The sequence below is a fragment of the Hydra viridissima genome, unplaced genomic scaffold (genome assembly GCF_058129835.1).
Source record: "Hydra viridissima isolate aposymbiotic clone 2 unplaced genomic scaffold, HvirCarnegie_v1 scaffold_11, whole genome shotgun sequence".
Lineage (NCBI taxonomy): Eukaryota > Metazoa > Cnidaria > Hydrozoa > Anthoathecata > Hydridae > Hydra > Hydra viridissima.
Genome location: NW_028324310.1, coordinates 8096031 through 8109958, shown reverse-complemented (window position 1 = coordinate 8109958; position 13928 = coordinate 8096031). Strand labels below are relative to the sequence as shown.

The window sequence follows — 13928 nt, the reverse complement described above, 5'->3', positions numbered from 1 at the left end:
GATAAAGTACTCTGCATCGTTCATAAGTTTGGGCTTAATGAATTTTGCAAATGAGGATTAGCATACCCCAACACCTCGGATGGTTGGTTCGTACTGCTGGACAACAAATTTATGATATTTGTTTAAATATCTGTATATTACTGATTGATATGTGCCTACAGCACAGTTGGAGGGCACCCTCTGCAGAACACAGTTTGATCGAAAATAATACCGCGTGCAAGTACTTTTTTTTTTTTTTTTTACTGCTTTACTACCGCTGATTTTAAATCCATAAAACGAGTTTTTTTTTTCAATGTTTGTATTCGATATAATTTCCCTCAAGTAAAGATACCTCTGTATAGAAATAAGCGATAAGAAAAGGCTGTACATCATCAATTTTACTTTACTTGATTTTAAAGTTCTTTACTTTTGACTGTTTGTTTGGTACTTTTTAAACTTTTTTTTTTTCTTTCTGTTCCTTCAAATACTAAAATACATAATGCAAACTTTTTTTATTAGTTAAAAATCTCATCACGGAAGATATATGCTGATTAGGCAAACAAATAAAGTACACATGCGTGTTTTGAAAATAGTTTTTGAGTGAATTAAAGTCTACTCTTAATATGCCTAAAAGAAATTATTTTTAATTGTACTTCTCTAATTGAAATCCAAAAAAATAATTATTTCAACAACGTTACTAAGTTTCTTTAGTAAAGGTGCATATCTGCGTAATGTACATAGAAATTACATCCGTTTTTTTAGTAGGTAAGTACCTGATCTTTCAATAATTAAACCAAAGTATTATAAGTAATTGTAGCTCAATGAATTATCCAAGTAAAAAACTTTAGAAACTAAGTTGTACCTCTTTTATATATATATATATATATATATATATATATATATATATATATATATATATATATATATATATATATATATATATATATATATATACACTCTATGTTTTAACATGTAGTAATAAATGTACTATTTATCTAATTTAAGTGCCATAGCTTTATTACTTAAAATTTTTTAACAAGCTACAACAAAATAAAATGTCTACAACAGTGTTTGAACCATTTGTTGAAGGTTGGGATTTTGTTGAGACACTTGGGGAAGGTGCTTATGGAGAGTATGTTTTATTTTCTTTTAATTTCTAAATAGTAAATATTTAAACACAATCTGAAAAAGGTTTTAGAGAGCATATAAACCAACTCATTATAGCATTAAAACGTAAATTACCTTGCTAGCTCCATTATGTTAATAAATAACGTTTATATTACAAATTGTTATGGTGCTTTTTTTTTTTTCTTTTTTTAAAACTCTTTGTTGTTAACTTAAATTATTGTTTTACAATTGACTAAGTGAAGTTACTATAGAATAAATACATCAGGATATATTTAAAAGTATCTTTTTTCCACAAGAAATGAGAGTTGAGCATATCTTGCTTGTTTAAAGATTTTGATTAAAATATACTCTAAATATATGGTATGAAAAAAGTATTCATTTGAAAGATGTCCTTAGTTTTAAATCTTAAAAGTGGCAAATTTACAATGAAGATGTAAATTGCAAATATTTGTATATTAATTTAGTGTATAAGTATATAATTTGCTTGTTTATAAAGATCAAATCTTAAAAATTTCATTTACTGAAATGAAAAGTTTGCTCATTCTTTTTAATTATTTAGTTACTTACCATCTGTCTGTGTTCTAAAATGGTGTTTTATATTTCTGATAAAGGGTTCGGCTTGCAATAAATAGAAAGACACAAGAAGCAGTGGCTGTAAAAATAGTAAATGCTGACAAATTGGCTGGAAACAAGGACAGTCTTAAAAAAGAGGTCCAGAGAAACTTGTACTCAAATAAGTAATTATATGCTTCAGTAAAGGATAACTTTTTTTGTATAAATGTTTAAATAAATGTTTTTCTCTTTTCAAAGAAATTAAAGTAAGTTTCTATTTTAGGTTTGCATTCATAAAATGTTACAACATTCACATATTATAAAGTTTTATGGTCAACGTACAGAACAGGATAGAGTATACTTATTCCTTGAATATGCAGCAGGTGGGGAGCTTTTTGACAGAATAGGTATGTGCATTAAAAAAACTTACATTTGCTATTTCTGTTTACAAACTCTAATTATATTTCCTTGCCAAGAAGATTTTTTTTTTTTTTAGCTTTTAAAAAATGTGACAACTTTTATTTATGACAACTTTTGAAAAATCCTTTAAAAGGTTGGTCCAGAAATATTTATGGTCAGTTTTGTTTTTTTTAGAACCAGATGTTGGAATGCCAATTGCTCAAGCAAGTAGATATTTTAAGCAGCTTATAAATGGACTGGTATGTTTTTGTTATTCAAAGTTATGTGATTTTATCATTTATTTTTGTATTTTGATATGCTTTATTATTAAACACTTTAAAAGCTATGATTATATAGTAGTAAATATTTAAAAAATAACAAATTAAGTGTTTGGTTTGCTTTCTTAAAATTTAGGAGTATATTCATTCCAAGGGAGTAACTCATCGTGATATCAAGCCTGAAAATCTCCTCTTGGATGTGGATGGTATGGGTTTTTTGTTGTGTGATTCAAGTTGGCACAGCTCCCAGGTGCTATTATTACACCATCATTACAATATATCATCCTTGTTAAATAGTTTGCATTTTATATAGTTTTTAATTTTTAGTTCAATTTTGTTTTTTGAAAAACCTTTTTTTGTTTTTGTAGGTAACCTAAAGATTACAGATTTTGGTTTGTCTACTGTGTTCCGTTACAAAGAAGTTGAGCGTCTTTTGGAAAGATGTTGTGGAACTCCACCCTATGTTGCTCCTGAGGTGTTGTTAAAATATCTTTACAGTTCATCAATATACTATATTTATAAAAAATAGTAGTAATATAATGTTAACTAGTAAATATTTTAAATATAAAATTGTTTTAGGTTTTACAAAAGAAAGAGTATAAAGCTGAACCTGCAGACATATGGTCATGTGGCATAGTTCTTACTGCAATGCTTGCTGGAGGTTTTTTCTTTTTTTAAATTAGATTAAAAAAATAAAATATTAACTAGAAGGTTGACAGTTTTTCCTGTTTTTAAGAGCTGCCATGGGATGAGCCAACTGAGAGCTGTAAAGAATACAAGGACTGGTCACACTCAAAACTAATTCACACACCATGGACTAAAATAAATACTGTTTCATTAGGTTATTTAGTTTCTTCACTGAAATATTATTATTTTTTGTTTTAACACAGACAATTCATTTGAACTTTTAAGAATGTAAGTTAACAAGAAAGAGTTTTTTTTTAAATTTTCTTGATACAAATGAATTATTTATTTGAGAAACTTTTAAAAAGCAACTAAGCTTTTTATACCTTAAGGTTTTCTAAAGAAGCTACTTCATCCTGTTCCCTCAAAAAGATACACTATAACTGAGATTAAAAAAGATAAATGGTTTAATGGGTATGTATTTCTTGCACCTCTTTTAATTTTTTTTTTACTGCAATTATTGAATTATTCAATTTACTTATTTAATTATTTAATTTTCAGTTTTACTATTAAGAACAGTTTTAACTTTTTTTATAAAAATTTTTCTTGTAATATGGTTATGGTTCTGTGTTTACTAAATAATTTTTATATTTTCCTTTTAATTTAAATTAGAAACATCAAAAATAAGTACATACACACGATATTGAAAAAGTATATGGTTTTTTCAAAAATGCATCTCATCAAGTATCATAATATTAGGTTCTAAACTTCTTAACATATAGTCAATTATACATCATTACTTTTAATGCTTGAGGTGTGGATTGATGATTGCTCACCAAAATTCTATAGAGTTCAAGTTCAAGTGCATAATAATGCGGATTTACTGCATTATTATGAGCATTGGATAATGTGATTATTTACTGCATTATTATGAGCATTGGATAATGTGATTATTGTTACTTTAGAAATTATGGATCCATGAAAACTAAAAGTCCACATAACTGTCTCACAAATTGTGAATCTCCTTTGCTTAAAAAACATTGTTCCAGTGATCGATCCATATCAATACCAGTAAATGAAAAGACAATGCGGTATTTTAGAAACAGTTTAAATTTTTTTATTATCCTGTTATAATACACATGTGCATAGACACACACACAGTAATGATAAGCTAAAAGAAAGGATAAACATTTCAAATTACTTTGTTAATATGAGAGGAATAACATCCTTATTTTAAACCTGTATTTTCAATTATTCTATAGATAAAGTAATGTACAATTTTTTACTAGTAACTACTCTTCATCTCAACCAATACCCTCCTTTGCTTCTTCTGATTACGAGCTTCAAGAAGTTATGGAAGAACAACAGGGTATATGGTACTCTCAACCAGTTAATATTGAGGATATGTTACTTAGTCAGATATCTCTAACACCTGGCTCTTCACAGGTATTTTAAAGAGTTAATCTTTTGTATGGTATTTATGTTATTTTTACTATTTATTGTTACATGGTATTTTAACTATGCCTAACATGTTTTTTTTTGTCTTGTTTTTTCAAATTGAAAACCCTAAATGTAAACCCTAAAGTCAAAAAAAGTTGCAGGCTCAATTTAACTCTTACTTTAATGTCTAGAATCCTATGGCACATCTTGCAAAGCGTATGACTCGCTTTAATCTAGCTTTGACACTGGAGGAAGCAATTAAAAAATTATCTTTAATTCTCAAGGAACTCTCTTTTCAATATAAACTTGTATCACTTAATCAGGTAGATTTAAAAACTGTTTAGAAATAACGGAAAACCAGTTATTATGATTTATGAACGAGTTATAGTTATCAGGATATTTATATCTTTATAAAGTGGATGAAAAATTTTATTAGATATGGTTAAAAGTGGCTTTTATGTTTTTTGAAATACTTTTAAATATATCTATGTTTTTTAAACTTATGAATAAAGCAAATTGAATCTCAATTTACCTAGCAAACTTAACCAAGTAAATAGGGACTCAATCTGCATGTTCTCATAAGAGGAGTTTTTATTCTTTCAGATTCGTATAACAAGTCATGATAGGAGAAAACATACCTTAACTTACTTAACCAACTTGATAGAAATTAATCAGCGTCCACTGCTTGTTGATTTTAGGTTATCCAAGGTTCGATAGATTTCCTTAATATTGTTAAATTTCATTTTTCATTTTGCATCAGTATCAATAATCTTTTGTTTGTATTTTCTACAGGGTGATGGCTTGGAATTTAAAAGACAATTTCAAACTATAAAAGGATCTCTTGCGCAATATCTTGTCTAATTTTTTTTGACTTTTAAAGTTTGAGTTTCTTTGCTACTGACTTTCAATAATTTGCTAACTTTTTAAGGTATTTAACAATATTTACCTTAAAAAATGTTTTTTGAGTCAGCTATATAGGGCTATTTTACAATTTTAGAAATATCAAACTTGTATATTTTCTTTAAGGTAGTTCAACTTTGTAAAAAACATATTTTATATCATGTTTGTTACATAATTTTGTTTGAGATTAGTCTATACTTTTTTTGTAATTTATTTTATGGTTTGATTTGGTTTGGTTTGGATTTGATTTGATTTGGTTGTGAATCCTTAAAAGTTTTGGTTTTGTAGTTTAAATGTCACCATGTCTTTATATTTATCATATTTATTTAGTTTATATAGTTTTTAAAAGTCAAAATTTCATCACCTGTTTTAACTATTTTTGTGAGCAATCCCACATAATTAAAGTAATTACCATAGTCAAAGTTGGTTAGTTTAAAAGCTATTTTTAAAAAACAGGTCAAAATTTGTCAAAAATCATAGAATTTAAATATTTGCTAAAGTTGTGAATTTTCTATTTTGTTAAACTTGAAATCTTAAAATGAATGATGCATATATATATATAAATAAATCTAGAGATATGTGTAAATAGTTTTGGTATCTTCAAAATGAGCATTTTGACAAATTTTTGTTTTATAATAGTTTATTTTATAGTTAACTATGTACTTGAAAGTCTGATGTCAACAATTTTTCTATTTTAGTATATTTTTTTTAATGTCTGCCAAAAATACACTTTTGCCATTAGTTGATTATGTAGTACCTTCATGGGCCGCTAAGTTGAGAGTTCAGCCAAAACACTTTGTGAAGGTTTGTTTTACTACAGGCATAAAAGTTAATATTTTCTTAATCAAAAACAAATATTTTAACAAGTTCTTTAAATTATTGTTTTACTTTTACACACTAGCTTGCAAATAAAAATACTCCCGTTGAGAGATGGCTTTTCAATGAAGTTCCAAACCCCTTTGACTTATATATTAAACGAGATGATTTAACAGGAAACATGCTCTCTGGCAACAAGGTAAAGATGATCTGATAAAAAACTTGGAAATTTCTAAAAATATCTTATAAAAAAAGATTCATGTAAACTGCATATTTTAACTCCAACTGTGTTCATTAGTTTTAGTACATTGTACAATGTACTGAAACTAAGCCCAGAGTTTAAATTTAGGGATAAAGGAGAGCATGGGGAGACCAGAAACCATGTGTAGAAAATTTTTTTGAGACTAACATTTGATCCAAAGATTCTCAGTAGCCTTTTCAAAACAAAAAATGCTACAGACATATTTTTTCTATGTAAATGTCAAAGACAAAGAAGTTAATTTTGAAATCTCCTACATAATCATTTTTTTAATATGAATGTTTTTTAGGTTCGCAAACTTGAGATATTTTTGGCTGATGCTCTTACAAAAAAAAGCACTTGTGTTATAACCTGCGGCGGTCTTCAGTCAAATCACTGCAGAGCAACAGCTGTTGCTGCCAAGCAACTCAATTTGAAATGTCATCTTTTGCACAGAAGCCGTAAGCAGGTTCTAAAAATCTTCTTTTTTAGAACTATAAGCTTTAAAGTAGAAGTTTTTTTCTTTTCTAAAAAGTAATCTTAGAATAATTAGAGGCCTTTTTAATATTAAATTTATATGGTTTATAAATTACAAAATATTTATATAAAACTTACTAAAATATGAGCTCTATTGATAATATATTTTAGTATTTGCTGCAGTTAAATATTTAGGAAGATGTTAAGTTGTGCTCTGGAAACATGCTCATTAATCGCTTATATAATGCACAATGTTATACAGTTCCTTATGAATCACTGGCTAATGGATTAAGTGCTCGGATAGATAAACTTGCCCAATCACTTGTGTATGTATAAACTATTTTTTTTCATTATTTTGTTTTTTTGTTTTTTTGACAAGAACTGTTTGGATTTTTTTAATTTTTTATGCTGTTCAGTGAAAAAGGAGAGAAGCCATATATAATTCCTCTGGGAGGTTCAAATTCTTTGGGGACTTTTGGGGTTATAGACCTATTCGCTGAGCTGCTGGAGCAAGTAATATTGCCATGTTTAGTTTCTGGTTTGTTAAAAGGAATAAAAATTTCTGCTTTATGAAACAGGCATTTTTTATTCATTTTACATAATGTCATGTAACGACCTGGTTTTTACATTAGGATTTACGTTCTGTTGTGAAAACAATTTGATTGTCACGTCCATGTTAAAAAAACTCAGTTATGTTTCTTTTTCAATTTATAAAATATCAGTTATGTTTCTTTTTCAATCTCAAATAAACTAAAAAATCAATTTTAGGATGTCACATTGAACTTTGATGATATAGTTGTCGCAACAGGTAGTGGTGGAACACTAGCTGGTTTAGCTATTGCAAACTATCTTACTGGCGAAAAATTAAGGTTTTATTTACTTTTAAGATTTGACAACCGGTGTTTTGTGTTTATGGCTATCAAGTTCTCATATAACTACAGTATATCACATGTGTCATGAAATACAATAATTTATTAGTCTATATGATCTTGAGCATTTACATTCGTTCACACATGGGCTACTTAAACACATTTTTCTACCGATGTTGTACGCGAAATTTTAAAAATGTTCTACGCGTAACTTTGAAAATTTACATGTCTTAAAAAGGATCATTTAGTTTTTTTATAAAAGATGATCTTTTATAAGAGATGATTTTTTTTTCTAGAGTGCACGGAGTTTGTGTTTCAGACTGCGGAGAATATTTCTATAACCATATTAATAACATGCTCAGCGCATACGGTCTTTATGAAACTGAAAGTCACGAGATATGTGACATCATTGACGGATATAAAGGGGATGGATATGCCACAACTACGCCTAAAGATTTAGGTAATCCATGTTTAATAATTTCATCTTATACCTAATCAATCATAGACCTCACATTTGATGAAAGGTTGTTGCTTTTTTTTCCAGATTTATTGATAAGTATTAGCCAGCAGACTGGTATTATACTCGATTACACATACACGTTAAAGGCTGTCAAAGGGATGCTCACAGAAATGGTAAAGAACCCATCTCGATTCAAGGGGAATCGTGTACTTTTTGTTCATACGGGTAAACTTTAAATTTTGATTATTTTAAATTATAGTTTGGTATACTCCCTATTTTCTCTACTCATATAGTTTGTTCTTGTAAGGCGGGAATTATTCGTTTTTATAATTTTTATATAATTTTTCGTTCATTAATTCACCTTGCAAACGTGGAAAAAATTGTTGGAGAAAAAAAGCAAATAGATTTCATTCATAACTTTTAAGTAGATATTTATAATTTTCTTTATCTTTTACTAAAAGTTGTTGTTCGCTTTTAATACACTTAAAGTAAATTTTAAGTTGTTTTAGCAAAACAACTTTAAATTTATTTTAATTTTTATTTCTTAGGTTAGTAAAATATTTACATCTCTAGTTTTTTATGTTTGACTAATGTTTAAATTTTTGTATCCTTTATATTTTTATATTTAAGTTAAAAAAAAAAACACAAAAAAAAACGAGGAAAAACAATCATTTAGGGTGTATAAAATCCGTGAAAATTCTTTTAATCGCTAAATTAAGTTTGAGTTATATTAGTGCACTATATATTTTACGTGAGGTTTAAACATGTCATATTTACCACCATAGAATATAACTGTTGAAATTTAAGAATTGCGCGTTAATGTACAAAACAAAGCTGTAGTTATTTAGGTAATTGCTCTAGTGCAAGCAAAAAGGTTTGCTCGTTTTAGCTAATAGTGAATCAGGATCGATAGGTGAGGTCTTCAAATCTTTCAGAAATTTTTACCAGATGAAGAGTTTAAAAGTATGAGAAACCTAGAAGTTGCAAATTCCACATGTACGGAAGGAGTTGCAGATTCTAAATGTACGGAAGGAGTTGCAGATTCCACATGTACGGAAGGAGTTGCAGATTCTACATGTACGGAAGGAGTTGCAGATTCCACATGTACGGAAAAGTGAGAAAACTTTCTAAAGATCTTGACCTTTTTTCCTGGAGGACAAAAAGCAGACAAAAAAATGAACTACTCCAATCGTTTTTGAATTTTTATCAGCTGTTTTATAAGACAATAGGGATTGTTTTTGAAATTAAACATTTTGAATTCTGAAAATAGATTCAAAGTCTGTAAAATTATACATTCAGGTGCTGGGAATGCTTAGGTTAGTAATAATAAAAAATTAAAAAGAATTGGATGATTGCATATTAAGTTTTCCGTCTAGTCAAAAAGTTTTCAAAGAAATCTGTTGTAATATCAGTTTGTTTCAAACCGAAAATATCTGACACGCTTTAAATATCGAATGATCACTTGCGAAGAAAAAAAACACGCTCAAGCTTAACTAGCATTTCTTATTCTAGTAAGACTGTTCACACGCCGCTAAACCCAAATAGAATTGATTTTAATTTATGTTTAGACGTTTTGCAAAGAAGCCGCGATAACGAAAGCTGCAATCATGACGTAATTTTATTCTCTGACCTTTTTTCTCTTTTTTATTAGGTGGTGTATTTAGTATATTTGATGGAGTGATTAATGAAGCCTTATTGAAGAAAACCACTATTCAAGAATGGAGCGAAGAATTTCATTAGTTTACCATTAATATGTTGAGATAAATTATCCCTTTTTGTGTGTCAATCGTCTGATTCATACAAAATAAGCCGATGATTGCAGTTTTTTAATTCACACTTAAAACTAAAGAGAATTTTATCAATTTGTTTTTGCTTCCGCTGTGGCATTGTCCCCAGGGTTCTCTGCTGATCTAACCTTATTTTTTTTTCAGTAAAACTGTCCTTAAATTGTTTATAGTTTTTTGAGGAATTTGGTTTTTTGAGAATTTGGTGAGATGAAAATGTGAAAGCCAAGCTTTTTTATTTTGCTAATGCCACGTTTTTCTGTTTTATAAAAAAATATTTGAAGTGTTTTCTTAATACTTGATGAAAATTAAAGAAGTTTGATATCTAACAACATATTCTGTTAAGTTTGATATTTAGCTAGCAACATATTCTGTTAAATTTTACAAAACATTGTTTTAGAGTTTATTCAATATTGTTGTGAATTATTCCACAAAACTTCAAATTCTTTTAAACAAAATCAATAGAGTATAACATGAATTCATTCCGTATCTAATTTTGTTCCATATAAGGTCTTCAAAATCTGCAAATTTTCTTTAAAAAATCATTTTTAAATATCCAATCCCAACTAAAACGTTAAATAGAACCGTACAATATATAATTTTGAATGTTTTATTTAAAATCAAAAACTTTCTCCCAGCCTTTAAAAATGGGAGATTAAAAACAAAATAATTCTAGCCTCGCGAAATGCTAAGGCGGGCAGGCACGAGACAACTTGTAGACAGTCTGGTTATTTTGTTTGACATAGTTCGTCAGAGTGCATTGTAGCTAATTAAATCAAGGAGATGAAACTTTTATCATCTCTCTTATCATCTTTTGCTGAAACTTTTATCATCTTTACGGAATCTTCTAGCAGTGACATTGACATAGGTGAAGGCTATTCACAATCTTTAAATCGTCCAAAAACACTAAGAAAGAAAATCATAACACATGACCTTATTGCTAAATTAGACAGAACACAATTGAGTTATAGAAAAGTCACTTGTGTATTATAAAAGAAGACGTTTTTAATGATGTATCTGTTGCTGTGCATTAGGACAGAAATCTTTCAGATATGTAGCTAGCACGGAACTGGTCGATCGATTACCAGTAATCGTGTTTGGGGCGTTAGTGATTTAGCTTCTAGTTGTTTCAAATATACCTGTAAATACAAGGGAGGCTCAGACAACGGCTGTTTCAAATATACTACGCGATTGCGATCTTGTAGATTGAATGAATACAATGTTTCGATAAAACGCCAAGCAACACAGGAAGAATAAATGCGCGTGTTTTATTTAGGCAGAAGTTAATTAGATTGTTTCACTTGGAATGCAGTCATCATTTTGTAGAACTTATCCTACTGATTTTTAATTAGTATCCTTATTGTCTGTGCTAATTGTCTCAGTCTTCAAACGCTTCCAGCAACACCGGGTACAGTTGAATGTGGCTTTATACGATACTGACACGTCACACGAGGTAGTTAATATACTGTAATACGTATGAGATGATATAATGCTAATTTTGCAATTGAGCAGTTTCAAGATACCCAACCCAGGGATGTTTATAAGGAATTGAATTAGTAGTAATCTTTCTTGAGGAGTTTTCATCGAGAAGATTGTATGATGTACGTTTCTCAATTGAGCTGTTCCAAATACAGCTAAGCGAACAATTATGAAGTATCCAATTAGGGTATCCAATTTCGGGATACCGAAAACCGGGATTTCGGTCAATTTTGTCTAGTTTCGAATACCGGTATTAAAAGGCTTAAATACCGGTATTTCGGTATTTGAATTGTTATTTTATTTTATTTAGCAATATTTGTATACTTCATGTACTTTTTTAAATTGATTTATAACGAAAGTTTTAATTAAAGTATTACAACAGTTACGTAGATACTAAAATGCAACTATTTTTGAGACGTATCGTGTTGTCGTATTTCAGATTATAAATAAACTAAAATTCGTTGACATTTGTTGCTTATTTTTAAAATATATTTTATTCTATCATGTGTTTAAACTCTTTGTTTGAGTAAAAACCTAATATATAAAAGTAAAGTTGTCAAATCCTGATTCATTGACAACTCTTTAATGAAACTCTTCTAGTTATTACTTGACTCATTTTTAAAATCATTTAAGTTCCCAGGAGGTTTATAATTACGGGTTATTATTTTTATTCTTTTTTGAAACAATCATAAGTGCGTATACTTTAAAGCAATGCGTTAAACATTCTTTAGTTTTTCAGTTCTTGATTATACTTTTTTAGTTATACGACGAGGATCTAAAAGTAGAAAACAAGTTCACATTTTTACAAATTACAAAATCTTTATATACCTATTTCTTTGATAGTTTTTTTAAAATAATTACCAAGAACAACTTTGGTAAGTTTAAAAAATTAACATTTTTAAGTTTAAACTTATTTAAATTTATTTCATTTAAATATCAAATGTTTATATCAGTCACATCATGTGACTGATATAAACATTGTGAGGATAAAATATGTGACACATATTTACAAATTGAGATAATTTAGCCAATGGAGAGTGAAATTTAAAAGTTTATTGAGCATTCAAAAGGCGGAGATAAATTTTCTGTTTGGTTTTTCTTTCTCAAAGATGAAAAAGGGCATAGTTGCAAAGTGTAAGAAATGCGCAAAAATTATAAAAACAGCAGGTGGCTCAACAAGCGGCCTTCATACACATTTAAAAAAAAGCATGATGTATAAATACGAAAATGATATGCTATTGAACTTCTTGGTGAATCTAGTTCAATATCTGATACGCCTCCTCCAAAAGTTACTAAATATTTTAAAAAAACTACCACAGAGTCGCTGGCAGTAATCTTATCTTGAATGACAGAACTTGATGGGCTTCCATTCAGAATTTTCATAACATCCGATGACCTTTGGAAATCATTAAAAGCATTAAACTTAAGTGATAAACTTCCAAAGTCCGCCACGACTATACAAAAAATTATCACTAGTTATAGCGAAACTATTCGACAGTTAGTAACTAAAAAAACTTCAGAATAAAAATTAAATGGAAAAGGATTTAGTATTACTTTTGATGAGTGGACTTCCTTAAGGAACCGGAGATACAAAAACGTGAATCTTCACTCGGAGTCAAAGTTTTGGAGTTTAGGATTTCTCCGAATCATTGGAAGTTTACCTGCAGAAAAATCTCTTACTTTTAGGTGAAAAATTGAATCAGTATGTTTTGTCATTAGAAAAGAATATTGTTTGTTTAACAAATGATGGCGCAGCAGTTAGGCAAAAAGTAGGCAAATTAATACCGGCTGCTCAGCAGTTGTGTTTGGCCCATGCAGTTCAACTTGCAGTTGTAGATGTTCCATATAAAAAAGAAACAACGAAGAAAGAACCTTTTGCTCGAATGAATCAATAGACTTCGACTCATATTCAGATGCCGAAGAGTACAAAAACTATGGTGCCTTTGAAAATATTTCAAATACATACGAGGAAGGATTAGCGATGAATTACGATATACAAGAACAAGATACAGAAATAACACATAGTCAAATCGGTCCCCTTATACAAAAAGTAAAGAAAATTGTGCAAATATTCAAATGTTCACCATTAAAAATGAGGTACTACAGAATTATGTAAAGCTCGAATTTCGTAAAGAATACTTAATTGCAGATTCCAAAACTAGATGGAATAGCCTATTAGCAATCCTCGAATGTTTTTACAAATTAAAGTCATGCATTCAAAAATCAGATATAGATTTAAAACTTTACAGAAACTGATTTTGAAACAGTTTCAGCAACTATCTCAGCACTTTTGCCGGTAAAATTAGCCGTTGAGTCACTTTGTTGCAAGGATGCTAACTTAATTTCTGCGGATGCAGCATTGACATTTATGTTTGACAGGCTATGTGAAATTAAGTCATCATTGAGCATAAAATTTATGAGTACTTTAAGCAGTTGTCCGATTTAATTTCTTATCTGCATAAAGGTCTAGAAGATGGTATTAGAAACTCAAACTTATTAAGTTTT

The 13928-nt window shown here is 28.9% G+C and overlaps 2 protein-coding genes across 4 annotated transcripts; both read left to right on the top strand.

Annotated features, from left to right (window-relative positions):
• The first annotated feature begins 512 nt into the window (after positions 1–512).
• Positions 513–5573, top strand: LOC145191204 (serine/threonine-protein kinase Chk1-like). 3 transcript variants are annotated; one of them, XM_090066588.1, is made up of 15 exons: positions 513–744; positions 1020–1111; positions 1719–1818; positions 1943–2066; positions 2254–2318; positions 2473–2542; positions 2705–2811; positions 2916–2997; positions 3073–3177; positions 3353–3434; positions 3926–4051; positions 4250–4406; positions 4592–4723; positions 5004–5108; positions 5193–5573. In XM_090066588.1, exons 2-15 carry the CDS (start codon positions 1035–1037, stop codon positions 5259–5261), a joined length of 1401 nt encoding a protein of 466 aa, XP_089922714.1. In that variant the 5' UTR covers positions 513–744; positions 1020–1034; the 3' UTR covers positions 5262–5573. The 3 variants fall into 3 exon arrangements, with proteins under 3 accessions (XP_089922714.1, XP_089922713.1, XP_089922715.1); XM_090066587.1 differs by lacking the exon at positions 513–744 and having other exon boundaries at positions 969–1111; XM_090066589.1 differs by lacking the exon at positions 513–744 and having other exon boundaries at positions 1017–1111; positions 1719–1844.
• A 375-nt stretch (positions 5574–5948) lies between these two features.
• LOC145191299 (uncharacterized) lies at positions 5949–10280 on the top strand. The gene is made up of 9 exons (XM_090066591.1): positions 5949–6104; positions 6202–6315; positions 6665–6823; positions 7027–7157; positions 7248–7344; positions 7600–7700; positions 7997–8160; positions 8245–8385; positions 9812–10280. The coding sequence occupies exons 1-9, from the start codon at positions 6012–6014 to the stop codon at positions 9898–9900; spliced, it is 1089 nt and encodes a 362-aa protein (XP_089922717.1). The 5' UTR covers positions 5949–6011; the 3' UTR covers positions 9901–10280.
• The last annotated feature ends 3648 nt before the right edge of the window (positions 10281–13928 follow it).

Bases quoted from the DNA above. Each gene is read 5' to 3' on its own strand.
- LOC145191204 (XM_090066588.1), top strand. From the start codon at position 1,035: ATGTCTACAACAGTGTTTGAACCATTTGTTGAAGGTTGGGATTTTGTT. The intron at 2,067-2,253 runs GTATGTGCATTA...TGTTTTTTTTAG, and splicing joins GGAGCTTTTTGACAGAATAG to AACCAGATGTTGGAATGCCA. The intron at 4,407-4,591 runs GTATTTTAAAGA...TTTAATGTCTAG, and splicing joins TAACACCTGGCTCTTCACAG to AATCCTATGGCACATCTTGC.
- LOC145191299 (XM_090066591.1), top strand. From the start codon at position 6,012: ATGTCTGCCAAAAATACACTTTTGCCATTAGTTGATTATGTAGTACCT. The intron at 6,105-6,201 runs GTTTGTTTTACT...TTTACACACTAG, and splicing joins AGCCAAAACACTTTGTGAAG to CTTGCAAATAAAAATACTCC. The intron at 6,824-7,026 runs GTTCTAAAAATC...TTAAATATTTAG, and splicing joins TGCACAGAAGCCGTAAGCAG to GAAGATGTTAAGTTGTGCTC.